The 14,896-nt window shown below is 38.6% G+C and overlaps 1 protein-coding gene across 2 annotated transcripts in view; it reads left to right on the plus strand.

The window, feature by feature from the left end:
* The first annotated feature begins 9,118 nt into the window (after positions 1-9,118).
* The window catches only part of LCT (lactase), a 51,267-nt gene continuing 45,489 nt past the window's right edge, over positions 9,119-14,896 (plus strand). For both annotated transcript variants that reach the window (XM_027132119.1, XM_027132130.1), the window contains exon 1: positions 9,119-10,135. In XM_027132119.1, coding sequence (XP_026987920.1) covers positions 9,496-10,135 — 640 coding nt within the window. In that variant the 5' untranslated portion in view covers positions 9,119-9,495. The remainder of the gene's footprint in view (positions 10,136-14,896) is intronic.

Here is a 14,896-nt window from a genome sequence, read left to right on the forward strand (position 1 = left end):
TATGAGTCTTTCCCTTTTTGCTTGATTCCTGGGGCAAAGGGGTGGAAATACGGCATTATGGTAAACATTTAGGTGTAGGTTCCTGTGAGGAGAGTCCTTATAAGAATTTGTTAGTGTGAAAGCTAAGAGGCCTTGGAGATGACTTTCCAAGGTTAATTCCAGTTCTCTTTGGTTTTTTTTAAAGACAGTTTATGAAAATAAAAAGTTTATTATACTTTTTGCATTACTCTTTAATAACTTTTTTAACTTATATATCCTAAGAGTAAGGTCTCAGAATTATTTTCTAACTGCTTTTTTAAGGGAAATACATTTTTTTTTAAGATTTTTTTTGATGTGGACGACTTTTAAAGTCTTTATTGAATTTGTTACAGTATTGCTTCTGTTTTTTCCTTTGGTTTTTTGGCCACGAGGTATGTGGGGTCCTAGCTCCCCAACCAGGGATCAAACCCACACCCCCTGCATTGGAAGGTGAAGTCTTAACCACTGGGCCGCCAGGGGAGTCCCCAATATGTCATTTTCTATATTACAGACCACCCTTAAATTTTATGGCATTTTTCCAGGAAAAGAGTTATTGCTGTTTATGATATTAATAGTCCCTGAGGGTTAGCTTTGATCAGTATGTACATGATGTAGCATTTCCTTTTGCTGCAGCTCTTGACAACAGATGATTCTGGGGCCTGCGGGGCCAGTTGGGGAATGTTTATACGTGGTATTTGAGTTCACTAATACAAACCTCTCTCCACTGGTTTGCGTACAATAGGGTAAGGGAGACTGGAAATGGATAGAGAAGTTGCAGTTAGCAGCTGCAGGGTATAAGCTCCTGTGAAAACTATGTTCCTAATTAATGGAGGTAGGAGAGCCTGTTGGAATAAGGAAACTTCAGTGTACAGGATCTCAGACTTCCTGTTGAGACAGGAGAGTCTAGGATAAGGCATGGACTAAGGCAGGGACGTTCAGTAACAGGTGATAGGAAGAACAACGAGTAAAAACTCAGAAGACAGCAAGAAAGAGTTCCTTCCATGCACTGATTCCCAACTTGATAAAGAAAATGGGGTGAGGAGGTTCCGAAAAGAGAAACAGCCTGACAGAAATTTGAACTTCAATTTGATCAAATACTGAACCCCAAAGCAAAGTGTGAAGCCCAGGGAAGATGAGTTCCTTAATGGTGAATCTGTCTTCTCCTCCCCAATTCTGTCGTTAGTGAAAGTAGGGGCTCTAAAGCAAAGTGAGGCCATTAATACAACTAAAATCAGTTTTTACCCATCTGAATAAGTGTGCTTACTTTTTCACACACCCCCTTTCTCTACATGTTACTTGTCAGGGAAACGAAGTGGCTAATGGATGATGGAGCATGTATAAGATCTTTATGAAGAAAATTAGATGAGTATTTAGTAAGCAGATGTAACTTCTTTCTGAATAGGACGTCTTAAATATTGTAAGTTGTCAACTGATCCATAAATTTAATGTATTTTCAACCAAATGCCGACAGATGTCCATCAATAAGCAAATGACTACATAAATTGTGATATAGCAATGCTCTGAGTTATGCAAACTAAAATGAGGGAAATGAAGATGTTTGAAATGGAAATATCTCTAGGACACATGGAAAAGAAAATGTGCAAATAAAGCTGTGGAGCACCTAAATATATAAAGCAAGTATTAACAGACATAGACAGCAAATATTAACAGGATAGACAGCAAAACAATAATAGCAGGGAACTTTAGTACCCCACTTTCATCAAAAGGATAGATCATCCAGTCAGATTATCAATAAGGAAGCACTGACCTTAAATAACATGTTTAGACCAGATGGATGTAACAGACATGCAGAACATTCCATCCAAAAGCAACAGAATATAGACTCTTTTCAAGCACACATGGAAAATTCTTCAGGACAGATCATATGTTAGGACACAAAACAAGTCAATACGTTTAAGAAGACTGAAATCAGTATCAGGCATCTTTTCTGACCATAATGGTATAAAACTAGAAATCAACTACAAGAAGCCTAATAATTTCACAAATATGTGGAAATTAAGCAACCTACTGAACAACCAATGGGTCAAAGAAGAAATTTTAAAATAATGAGAAATGAAAATGGAAACAACATACCAAAACTTACGGGATACAGCAAAAACAGTCTAAGAGGGAAGTATATAGGGATAAAAGCCTACATCAAGAAACAAAGATCGCAACCTAACTTGCTATCTCAGGGGGAAAAAAATGAAGCCCAAAGTTAGTAGAAGAAAGGAAAGAGCAATGAAACTTAAGAGCTGGTTTTTTTCTTTTTAAGATAAAATTGATAAAACTTTAGCTAGACTCACAAAAAAAGCCCTCAAAATCAGAAAGGAAAGAGGTGTTACAAGTTGTACCATGGAAATACAAAGAATCAGATGTTACTGTGAATGATTGTTGGCCAACAAACTGGATAGCCTAGAAGTGGACTGCTAGAAACATACCTACCAAGATTGAATCATGATGAAATGTGAAATGTGAGTAGTCTGGTTAGTAGTGAGGAGATTGAATCAATAATCAAAAACCTCCCAACAAAAGTCCAGGACCATATGGCTTCACTGATGACTTCTACCAAACATTTAAAGAATTAATACCAGTCCTTCTCAAACACTTCCAAAAAATCAAAGAGGAGGAACCGCTTCCAAATTCATTTTATGAAACCAGCATTACCCTGATACCAAAGCCAGACAAGGACACCTAAAGAAAAGAAAATTATAGGCCAATATCCCTGATGTACAAAATAGATGCAAAAATCCTTAACAAAACTTCAACAGTATGTTAAAATGACCATACAACATGATCAAGTGGGATTATTCCAGGATGCAAGGATGATTCAACATCTGAAAATCAATCAGTGTATTACACCAGTTTAACAAAAAAGGATAAAAATCATGGTCCTCTCCGTAGATGGGGAAAAAAGCATTTGGTAAAATTCAACATCCATTTATGATTTTAAAAAACTGTCAACAAATTGAATATAGAGAGAAAGTACCTCAACATAATAAAGGCCATAGAGACTTTCCTGGTGGTCCCCTGGTTAAGACTCTGTGCTCCCATTGCAGGGGGCCCAGGTTCGATCCCTGGTCGGGGAACTAGATCCTGCATGCCACAACTAAAAACGGATCCTGCACACGGCAACAAAGATTCCATGTGCCACAACTAAGACCCAGCATGGCCAAATATTAAAAATAAAGGCCATAAATGGCAAGCCCACAGCTAATCATACGCTTGGGGATGAGACAAGGGTGCCTGCTCTCACCTCTTATTCAATATAGTATTGGAATCCTAGCCAGAGCTAGGAAAGAAAGGCATCCAAATTAAGGAGAAGTAAAATTGTCACTATTTGCAGATGACATGATGTTGCATATAGAAAACCCTAAAGACTCCACCAAAAAACTTAGAATTGATCAATGAATTCAGCAAAATTGCAGCATACTAAATCAATATGCAAAAATCTGCATTTCTATACACTAATAAAAACTACCAGAAAAAGAAATTAAGGAAATAATCCCATTTACAGTTGCATAGTAAGAAAAAACATACCTAGGGATAAATTTAACCAAGGAGGTAAAAGACCTGTACACTGAAAACTATAAGCGTGGTGAAAGAAATTGAAGAAGACACAGATAAATGGAAAGATATTCCGTGCTTACAGATTGGAAGAATTAATATTGTTAAAATGCCCATACTATCCAGAGGAATCTACACATTCAATGCAATCTCTATCAAAATTTCCATGGCATTTTTCACAGAAATAGAACAGACAATCCTAAGACTTGTATGGAACCACAAAAGACCCAGAATAGCCAAAGCAGTGTTGAGAAAGAATAAAGCTAGAGGTATCATGCTTCCTGATTTCAAGCTGTATTACAAAGGTATAGTAATTAAAACATTATGGTATTGACATTAAAACATACGTATAGATCAGTAGGACAGAATAGAGAACCTAGAAATAAACCCATGTATATATAGTCAGTTAATTTACAACAAAGGAACCAAAAATATACGATAGGGAAAGACGGTCTCTTAAATAAATGATGTTGGGAAAACTAGATCACTACCTTACACCATACACAAAAGTTAATATGGATTAAAGAGTTGGAGATTAAACCTGAAATCATAAACTTCCTAGAAGAAAACACAGGTGGTAGGTTCCTTGATATCAATCTTGGCAATGATTTTTTGGATTTGACGCTAAAGCAAAGGCAACAAAAGCAAAAATAAATAAATAGGGCTACAACAAACTAAAAAGCTTCTGCACAGCAAAGAAAACCATCAGTCAAATGAAAAAGAATGGGAGAAGATATTTGCAAATACTGTATCTGATAAGGGCTTAATATCCAAAGTATGTAAAGAATTTATACAAGATAACCATCTAAAATGGGCAGATAATCTGAATAGGCATTTTTCCAAAGAAGATATTCAGATTGCCAACATACATGAAAAGGTGCTCAACATAACTAATCATCAGGGAAATGAAAGTCAAAACCACAATGAGCTATTACATTACACCCATGAGAAAGGCTATTATGAAAAAGGCAAAAAATAGCAAGCGTTGGCAAGGATGTGGAGAAAAGAGAACTCTTGTGTAATATTGGTGAGAGCCTCTATGGAAAACATAGAGGTTTCCCAAAAAACTAAAAATAGAACTACCATATAAATCCAGCAATTCCACTTCTAGGTATTTATCTGAAGAAAATGAAAAAGCTAACTCAAAAAGATTGATGCACCCTCATGTTCATTGCCACATTATTTACAATAGCCAAGACATGGAAGCAACCTAAGTGTTCACTGATGGAAGAATGCATAAAATGTATATATATGTACAATCAAGTATTATTCAGCCCTAAAAAGAAGGAAATCTTGTCATTTGTGACAACATGGATGAAACTGGAGGGCATTATGCTAAATGAAATAAGACAGAAAGACAAATAGTGTATAATCTGTGTGGAATCTAAAACATTTTTAGAGTAACTTTTTAATTTATTCATTTTATTTTTTTGGCTATGTTGGGTCTTAGCTGCAGCATGCGGGATCTTTTCGTTGTGACACATGGGCTTCTCTAGTTGTAGTGCACAGGCTTCTCTCTAGTTGTGGTGTGCGGGTTTTCTCTGTCTAATTGTGGCGCGAAGGCTCCAGGGTGTATGGGCTGTGTAGTTTGCGGCATGCAGGCTCTCATGTTGAGGTGCGTGAGCTCAGTAGTTGTGGCATGTGGGCTTAGTTCCCCTGCAGCATGTGAGATCTTAGTTCCCCGACCAGGGATCAAACCCGTGTCCCTTCATTGGAAGGTGTATTCTTTACCACTGGACTACCAGGGAAGTCCCTAAAAAAATATTTTTAATAAAATAAAAAATGAACTCATAGGTACAAAGGCTAGATTGGTGGTTGCCAGAGGTGGAGGTGGTAGGTGGGTGAAATGGGTGAAAGTGGTCAAAAGGTACAAACTTACAGTTACAAAATAAATGTCATGGGGATGTAATGTACACCATGGTGACTATAGTTAATAACACTCTATTTGAAAGTTGCTAAGAGAGTAGATCTTAAACATTCTCACCACACACAAGAAAAAAATTTGTATCTATGTGTGGTGATGGATATGTTAACTAGATTTATTGTGGTGATATGTGTGCAGTGTATACAATCATGTTGTACACCTGGAACAAATATAATGTTATATGTCAATTGTATCAATTTTTAAAAATTAATTTTAAAAAGGAAAAATACAAGCTTTTCTTATAACTTTGTAGAAGAGGCTTTTTAAAACTATGTATAAGCAGAGATGCCATAAGGAAAAAAATTAATAAATTTGACTACACCAAAGTTTAAAAATTAAAAACCAGAGCTACAGATTGGGAAAATGTTTTCTCAACCTATATACAAGAGAAAGGATTAATGTCCAGGAAAAATAAGCTGCAGATGAGAAGAATATACTATATATATGTTTCAATAGCTATATATTTTCTCAGTTTATAATGGGAAAAAGATTATTTCCCAAAATGGATACAGAGCTGATACAAATCAATTTTAAAAATCATTCAAAATTATAAACACACTAATAATTTGATAATATTGTAATAGCATTGGTGGGTTTGTCTGGAATTTGATGTAATGCACTACTGGTAGGAGTATAAATCGGGACACTCCTTTTAGGGAAAAATTTGTCAGTACCATTAGAAGTTAAAATATAACTGACTACCCTATTACCCAGCAATTGTACTCTTCAATATTTTCCCTGAAGAAATAACCTATATATGTATAGAAAAAGGCATATACAATGACATTCATTGTGACATTGTGACACTGAAAATGGAAAATAACCTAAAACCTAATCAACAAATTAATGATTATGCAAGGTCACAAAGTGCAGCTTTCAAAAAGAATAAGATATATCAATATTTGCACAATGTGAAGATCTCCAAGTTGTGCTATATGGTAAAAATACCAGTTGTAGATCAATACTCACATTATAGTACCTCTTATTTTGTAAACTTGTTAGGTAAAAGTATATTCTTTATGTACATACACATGTAATAAATGGTGAATACTTTTTAGGAAGTAGCTGGGATTAGGTATAAGGCAAATGGAACTATTATCTAAATTTTGGGGATATTTATGAGAATGCATTTATTTAATATTTCTATAATTAATATAATATGCTTTTAGAGAGATAACAATGATTATAAACACAGGAATCTGAAAAATGATACATTTATATGAAGCTGTCAGGGCCACCTTGAAAATTCCACTAAGTGAAATAAAACTTTCTATTAAAATGAATATATATATATACATTAACAAGACAATTCTAGGAAAAAGAATGATAGAAGAGGCCATGTCCTATCATAAAGTGAAAAGTACTACGCTACACAGGTATAAAAATTGAAATACTGTGGTACTGGCACAGGAATAGATAGACAAGGAGTAGAAAGTCTAGAAACACATATGTCTAGATAGATATTTCATTTCTGATAGTTGGCATTTCAAATAGTGGGGAGAGAATGGCCTATTCAGTAACCCATTAGAAATTGATAAACCTACCACACAGCACAAACAAAGTTAAAATTCAAGATGGGCTAAAGATCTAAAGATTAGAAACAAGAATATTAAATAATACATTTCACACAAGCTTTCAAAAATAGGGTACCAAGTAATGTATTTTGAAGGACACTATAAACCAAATTTTAAAACTAACACTAGAGAGAAATTTTTTTTCTATCACATTTTAATACATGATATCCAAACTCTATTAAGAGTTCTTATATCAATAATAAGTTAATAAAAATGTACAAAGGATATAAAGAAGAAAAACAAGTAGCCAATTAACCTGAAAAGCTACCCCTCTAAACAGAAACAAGTGTCCAAAATATGAAGTTTTATAACAGGTGTGAGCAAACCAGAGAGATTTAGACACACTTCTAACTGTAGGTAGGATTTAAATTTGAAGAAGCCTGTTTTAGAAGACTTTGGATTACAATAAAAATTCCAAATGGGCATGCCATTGAGTCAGCAACTTAATTTCTAAGAATCTATCTTAAAGAAAAGATATGTGGACAAAGATGTATAACTAAAGATACAGATATTAATTTGCAACATATTAAAATTAAGAACCAACCAGTGTTCAATACGCAAGAGGTTAAACTATGGTACAACCTTACTGTGGAATGCTATGCATCTGTTAAAAAGAAGTGGGTCTACATATTCTGGTATAAACAGAGCTCCAAGCACTATTAAGTGAAGGAAAATAAAAAACAACTGAGGAATGCTACATAAGACATAATTCCATATATGTTAAATTATATATTTTAAATGTTATACACATGTATGTTTGCATTATATATATGTAATAATAGCTATCATTCAGTTGCATTGTTCTTAATATGCTAATGAATGACCTCATTTAAATCTCACAACCTATCTGTCACCATTATACAGATGAGGAAGCAGGCACAGAGAAATTTAGTAACTTTCGCCAGATGAGATTTAAACACTGGCATTCCAACTCCTGAACAGCCATTAATATGTACAGAGAAAGGAAACTGGAAGGAAGCACAGTGTTGAAAGTGATTACCCTATGAAGGGAAGGGAAGAGGGGAATTAGTAAGTTTTCATATATATTTCTGTATTGTTTGAATCTTTTACAAAATGTGTTCATCATTTACTTACATATTTTTATTTTATTTTATTTATTTTTAGGATTTTTTATTTATTTATTTTTGGCTGCGTGGGGTCTTAGTTGCGGCACTTGGGATCTTCACTGAGGCATGCGGGATCTTCTGTTGTGGCATGTGGTGTCTTCATTGCGGCTCCCAGGCTTCTCTCTAGTTGTGGCATGCAGGTTTTTTCTCTTCTCTAGTTGTGGTGCACAGGCTCCACGGCACGTGGGCTCTGTAATTTGTGGCACACGGGCTCTAGACGGGGCGCAAGAGCTCAGTAGTTGTGGCGTGCAGGCTTAGTTGCCCTGTGGCATGTGGGATCATAGTTCCCTGACAAGGGATCGAACCCGTGTCCCCTGCCTTGTAAAGTGGATTCTTTACCACTGAACCACCAGGAAGTCCCTACTTTTTTTTTTTTTTTTTTTTTTTATTGGCTGCGTTGGGTCTTTGTTGCTGTGCGCAGGCTTTCTCTACTTGCAGCGAGTGGGGGCTACTGTTCATTGTGGTGTGCAGGCTTCTTATTGTGGTGGCTTCTCTTTTGTGGAGCAAGGGCTCCAGGCGCGGACTCCAGTAGTTGTGTCACGCAGGCTCAGTAGTTGTGGCTCACGGGCTCTAGAGCACAGGCTCAGTAGTTGTGGCGCACGGGCTCAGTTGCTCCACTGTGTGTGGGATCTTCCCGGACCAGGGCTCGCGCCCATGTCCCCTGCATTGGCAGGCGGATTCTTAACCACTGCGCCACCAGGGAAGTCCCTCTACATGTTTTTTTTTGTGTGTTTTTTTTTCGGTATGTGGGCCTCTCACTGTTGTGGCGTCTCCCGTTGCAGAGCAGAGATTCCAGATGCGCAGGCTCAGCGGCCATGGCGCATGGGCCCAGCCGCTCCGCGGCATGTGGGATCTTCCCGGACCAGGGCACGAACCCGTGTCCCCTGTATTGGCAGGCGGGCTCTCAACCACTGTGCCACCAGGGAAGCCCCCCCCCCCGCTACATGTTTTTAAAGGAGAAAAAAAGTTTGGCGAGGAACTCACTTTTGTTCTGCTATGTAAATAAGTTTTAAAATAATTTGTAAGTAAGAAAAAATGTGGAGAACTTTCTTTCTGCAGACACTTCCCAGGTTCCTTGGCATAAATTGTGTGAGAAGTTTGAGGTTTTTGTGTTATCTCTTATAGTTTTAAATTTTTTTGATGTTACATAGGTGAATCACATACTGATTTTATTATCGTAGATAACCCAGTTACATAGTAAGTGTTTACAGTCACTTAATATTTTACAACCTCAACTGTAGTTATAAAGTAAGTGTTCCACATACCTCCTAACAGTTCCTTGAAGATGGAGCTAGTCTGGCATTTAGTCCTTATTGTCCTCCTAAGTTTTTCTTGTTGGGGGTTAGACTGGGAATCTGATAGAAACTTCATTTCAGCTGCTGGTCCTCTAACCAGCGACTTGCTACACAACCTGAGGGGTCCACTGGGAAACCAGGATGCTCCCTTTGTAACAGGAGACAAAGAAATTTATGTTTGTCACCAGCCACTGCCCTCTTTCCTGCCAGAGTACTTTAGCAGTGTTCGTGCCATTATGATCACTCATTACAAAGTATTTCTGCCGTGGGCACAGCTACTCCCAGAAGGAACCTCCAAGAACCCAGACAAGGAAACAGTGCAGTGCTACCGGCAACTCCTTGAGGCCCTCAAGAGTGCTCAGCTTCAGCCCCTGGTGGTCCTGCACCACCAGACCCTTCCTGCCAGCACCGTCCAGAGAACTGAGGCCTTTGCTGATCTCTTTGCTGACTATGCCTCCTTCATCTTCCACTCCTTTGGGGACCTAGTTGAGATCTGGTTCACTTTTAGTGACTTGGAGGAAGTGATAATGGAGCTTCCCCACCAGGAATCAAGATCTTCACGTCTCCAGATCCTCACTGATGCCCACAGAAAAGCCTATGAGATTTTCCATGAAAAATATGCTTCTCAAGGTGAGTACACATGACCCTGGTGGCTGACCCACCGGCAGCCTTCATTACCCACCTTCCTCCACCCTCCTTAAAGCAGGACTCAGCATTTCTTTCCACTTACCTCCAATAGTCCCTTTGGGACTTCCCTGGCAGTCCAGTGGTTAAGACTCCGAGCTTCCACCGCAGCGGGTATGGGTTCAAGCATCCCTGGTCGGGGAAGTAAGATTCCGCATGCCACAAAGCACAGCCTAAAAAAAGTCCCCCATATCTATTTATTAGTGAGAAATTAATACCGTACTGAAGATTTCCCAGTGGAGGTAGGTAGGGGTGGTTTACATTGTACAGTGCCCAGCATTCCCTTTGAAAAATATCTTTTGAGCCCCCTTGCCCAATCTTTTTTTTTTTTTAATAAATTTATTTATTTATTTTTGGCTGTGTTGGGTCTTTGTTGCTGTGCACAAGCTTTCTTTAGTTGTGGTGAGTGGGGGCTGCTCTTCGTTGTGGTGCGCGGGCTTCTCATTGTCGTGGCTTCTCGTTGTGGAGCACGGGCTCTAGGTGCGCAGGCTTCAGTAGTTGTGGCACGCGGGCTCAGTAGTTGTGGCTTGTGGGCTCTAGAGCGCAGGCTCAGTAGTTGTAGCGCATGGGCTGAGTTGCTCTGCGGCATGTGGGATCTTCCCAGGCCAGGGCTCGAACCCATGTCCCTTGCATTGGCAGGCAGATTCTTAACCACTGCGCCGCCAGGGAAGTCCCCTTGCCCAATCTTGAGTCTGCACTATCACCGATTATCTTTCTGTCCTCCTTTCTCCAGTCCTGCATCCCTGACTCTTCCTACCATTTCAAGATTGCCCATCCTCTCATCCACCCCGTTTTCTTTTATTTATTTATTTATTTTTATTTTGTGTGTGTGTGTGTGTGTGTGTGTATGTGTGTTTCGGTCATGCCCCTCAGCTTGGGGGATCTCAGTTCCCCGACCAGGGATCAAACCCATGCCCCCTGCAGTGGAAGCCCAGAGTCCTAACCACTGGACCTCCAGGGAATTCCTGAGCCTCCCCTTTTTCTTATGCAAAGCGACTTACATGTTCTAGTTGAAGCCTATATTCCAGCAGGGGAGACAAATACAAAGATAAAATAATAATATGCTGACAGATAGTGAGAAGAGCATGCTTACAATTGTCCGTATTCCTGCTTCATGGCTAGTTTAAGGTTCCAATTCAGTAGGCCCGGATGGAATCAGGACATTGATTTTAATAAATTCCCTAGGTGAATCTAGGCTAGGTACACCAAAAAATTGGTACACCAATTTTGAGAACCAATTTTGGATTATATATGCTTCCTGGTTTTTATTATATACTGTATGTATATTTTTATACATAGTATATAATACATCTGCATACTTGTATACTCTGCCTTTGAAACTTAACATATTTAATGAATATATTCTCATTTTATTAAAAACTCTTTGAAAGCATGATTTTCAGTGTTGTTACAGGTTCCCATTATATTAATGGATCATAGAGTTTAAAATATTCTTTCATTTTTGTATGTAAGTTTATTTAATTTTCACTATTAAAAATTATGTTGGGCTTCCCTGGTGGCGCAGTGGTTGAGAGTCCACCTGCCGATGCAGGGGACACGGGTTCGTGCCCTGCTCCGGGAAGATCCCGCATGCCGCCGAGCGGCTGGGCCTGTGAGCCATGGCCGCTTTTAACCAACATATGTTGGTTAAAAGCAAAATAACTTTTTGAAGGTGGGGATATTGAATAATATCCCCCAAACTGAAAAGGAACTTTGAGACCAAAAAGTGAAGCAGACAACTTCATAAAATGCAATTATGGAGTTTATTGTGGGTAATTTACATATGGGTAAGATCGGGTGAACAGCGATCTGGAAGCATTTGCAGCTGCATTCCTTACTGCCAAAAGGGGCACAAGGGAATTTAAAGGGGCCAAAGCTAAAAATGCAGTCTGATTATTAAGGGAGAAGCACATCTGCACCAGTGGGACTGGAAGTTTTTCCATCCCCTTGGGGGTCTCATGACCATTATTCCTTGAGGACCATTAACCATCTGTGTCAGCTAAAGAGCATTCTTCCAGTTCTTGTATCTGATGAAGACAAGGGTAAAAGTTGATAGGAAACTTATCTGGCTTGGGTGCATTACTTGTGAGTAGGCTAAAGCTCAGTCACACAGGAAGGGGAGGGGTTAGGACTGTGGGCCTAAGATGGAGCTGACAAAATAGAGTCAGTGTGGTTCAGCCACACAATAACTAACACCCATGGAGTGACCACTCAGTCCAGCAATTAAAATATAACAGAATACTGTGGTGATTTTGTAACACGGAATTATTGAATCACTATGTTGTACACATGGAACTAACATAGTGTTGTAGGTCAATTATGCTTCAATTTTTTAAAGAGTAAGAAAACAGCAAAAAATTATATATAATATATAATACATATATATAATATATATATTACACCACTTCACATCAATTAGGATGGCTGTAATAAAAAAGACAGACAGGGACTTCCCTGGTGGCGCAGTGGTTCAGAATCTGCCTGCCAATGCAGGGGACACAAGTTCCAGCCCTGGCCCAGGAAGATCTCACATGCTGGAGAGCAACTAAGCCTGTGTGCCACAACTACTGAGCCTGTGCTCTAGAGCTCAAGAGCCACAACTACTGAAACCCATGCACCTAGAGCCCGTGCTCCACACCAAGAGAAGCCACCACAATGAGAAGCCTGCGCACCTCAACGAAGAGTAGCCCCCACTTGCTGCAACCAGAGAAAGCCCGCGCACAGCAATGAAGACCCAATGCAGCCAAAAATAAATAAGTAAATAAATTTATTTTTTTAAAAAAAGACACAATAACAAGTGTTGGCAATGATGCTGAGAAATTGGAACACTCATACTTTGCTGGTGGGAATGAATTATGGTGCAGCCACTTTGGAAATCAGTTTGGCAGTTCCTCAAGTTAAATTTTAGAGTTACCATATGACTCAACAATTCCTCTCCTAGGTATATATCCAAGAGAAATAAAAGCAAATGTCCAGACAAAAACGCATCACAAATGTTCATAGCAGTATTATTCGTAATAACCAAAAGTGGAAACAACCCTAATGTCCATCAATTGATGGATAAACAAAAAGTGGCATATCAGTACAATGGAGTATTACTCAGCCCTTGAAAGGAATGATGTACTGATTCGTACTACAACATGATAATCCTTGAAGACATTATGCTAAGTGAAAGCAGCCAGTCTCAGACCACATATTATATGATTTCATTTATATTAAATATCCAGAGTAGACAAATCTATAGAGACACTAAAGTAGAGTAGCTATATCTGGGGCTAGAAGAGAGAATGGGAAGTGACTGCTAATGGTTATATAATTTCTTCCTGGGTTACTAAAATGTTCTGGAATTAGTGGAGATGGTTGCACAGCTTTGTAAATGTACTAAAGACCACTGAATTGTATACTTTAAAGCGATGAATTTTATGGTATATGAATTATATCTCAGTTTTTTAATGTTAAAAAATTAATTGGAAGGTTGAGAGTTTATAAAACAAAACAAACCATACCACAACTTATGTCTACTTGTATATTCTTCCCTATCTCATCTCCCATTCTCCCCCACCCCATCCCAGGTTACCACTGTGCTAAATATTCCATCCATTTTTATTAGTCTATGGCTTTCCCCTCTTCCCCATTTGGTGTCCGTAATGGAGGTACAAGGTCAAACGTTTTGAATAAAAATATTTAATTACAGAAAAATTGGGATTTTACTAAATATATTGTAGCCCCCCAAAATTCACCATGTTTTAAAAATATGTTTAAAAATTAAATTCCCGAGCTTCCCTGGTGGCGCAGTGGTTGAGAGTCCGCCTGCTGATGCAGGGGACACCGGTTCGTGCCCCGGTCCGGGAGGATCCCACATGCCGCGGAGCGGCTGGGCCCGTGAGCCATGGACGCTGGGCCTGTTTGTCCGGAGCCTGTGCTCCGCGATGGGAGAGGCCACAGCAGTGAGAGGCCCGCGTACCACAAAAAAAAAAAAAAAAAAATTAAACTCCCATTTACTGCTGATTAGAAAATAAACAAGGTGAAATGCAGTTCTGATTTTTTCCTAAGAATTTTTTTATCAGGGTATGAGTTACACACAGTGAAGTGCATAGATCTTAATTTTACACTTTGATTAGTTTTGACAAACCCATACATCCATGTAACCCATACCTTTATCAAGATATAAGACATTAACCAACACCTCCAAAAATCCCATTCCTGATCAATTTTATCCCTTCCTAATCAATCCCTACCCAAGGAACAACCACTGATCTATCAGCATAGTTACGAATGGAATCATAAGTATGTACTTTTTTGTTTGTCTTTTTTCATTTGGCATGTTTGTGAGATTATTTTGTTGCTGTATTAGTAATTTGCTCCTTGTTTCTTCTAAGTGGTGTTCTATCATGGATGTATCACAATTGAGGGGCATTGGTGCAATTTCCAGTTTTTATCTCCTATAAATAAGTTGCTATGAACGTTCTTGTACAAGTTTTTGCATGGACATATGTTTTCATTTCTCTTGGATAAATACCTAGGAGTGGAATTGCTGGATTTCAGGGGAGAGATGTATTTGACTTTCTAAGAAACTGCCAGTTTCCCAAAGCAATTGTTCCATTTTATACTCCCACTAGCCGTGTGTGAGAATTTCAGTGGCCTCACATCCTCACCAACGTTTGGCATTTTCATCCTTTCTATTTTAGCCATTCTGATGGTATCTCA

The sequence above is a fragment of the Aethalodelphis obliquidens genome, unplaced genomic scaffold (assembly GCF_003676395.1).
Source record: "Aethalodelphis obliquidens isolate GAN/ISIS:26980383/991018 unplaced genomic scaffold, ASM367639v1 scaffold2, whole genome shotgun sequence".
Classification (NCBI taxonomy): Eukaryota; Metazoa; Chordata; class Mammalia; order Artiodactyla; family Delphinidae; genus Aethalodelphis; species Aethalodelphis obliquidens.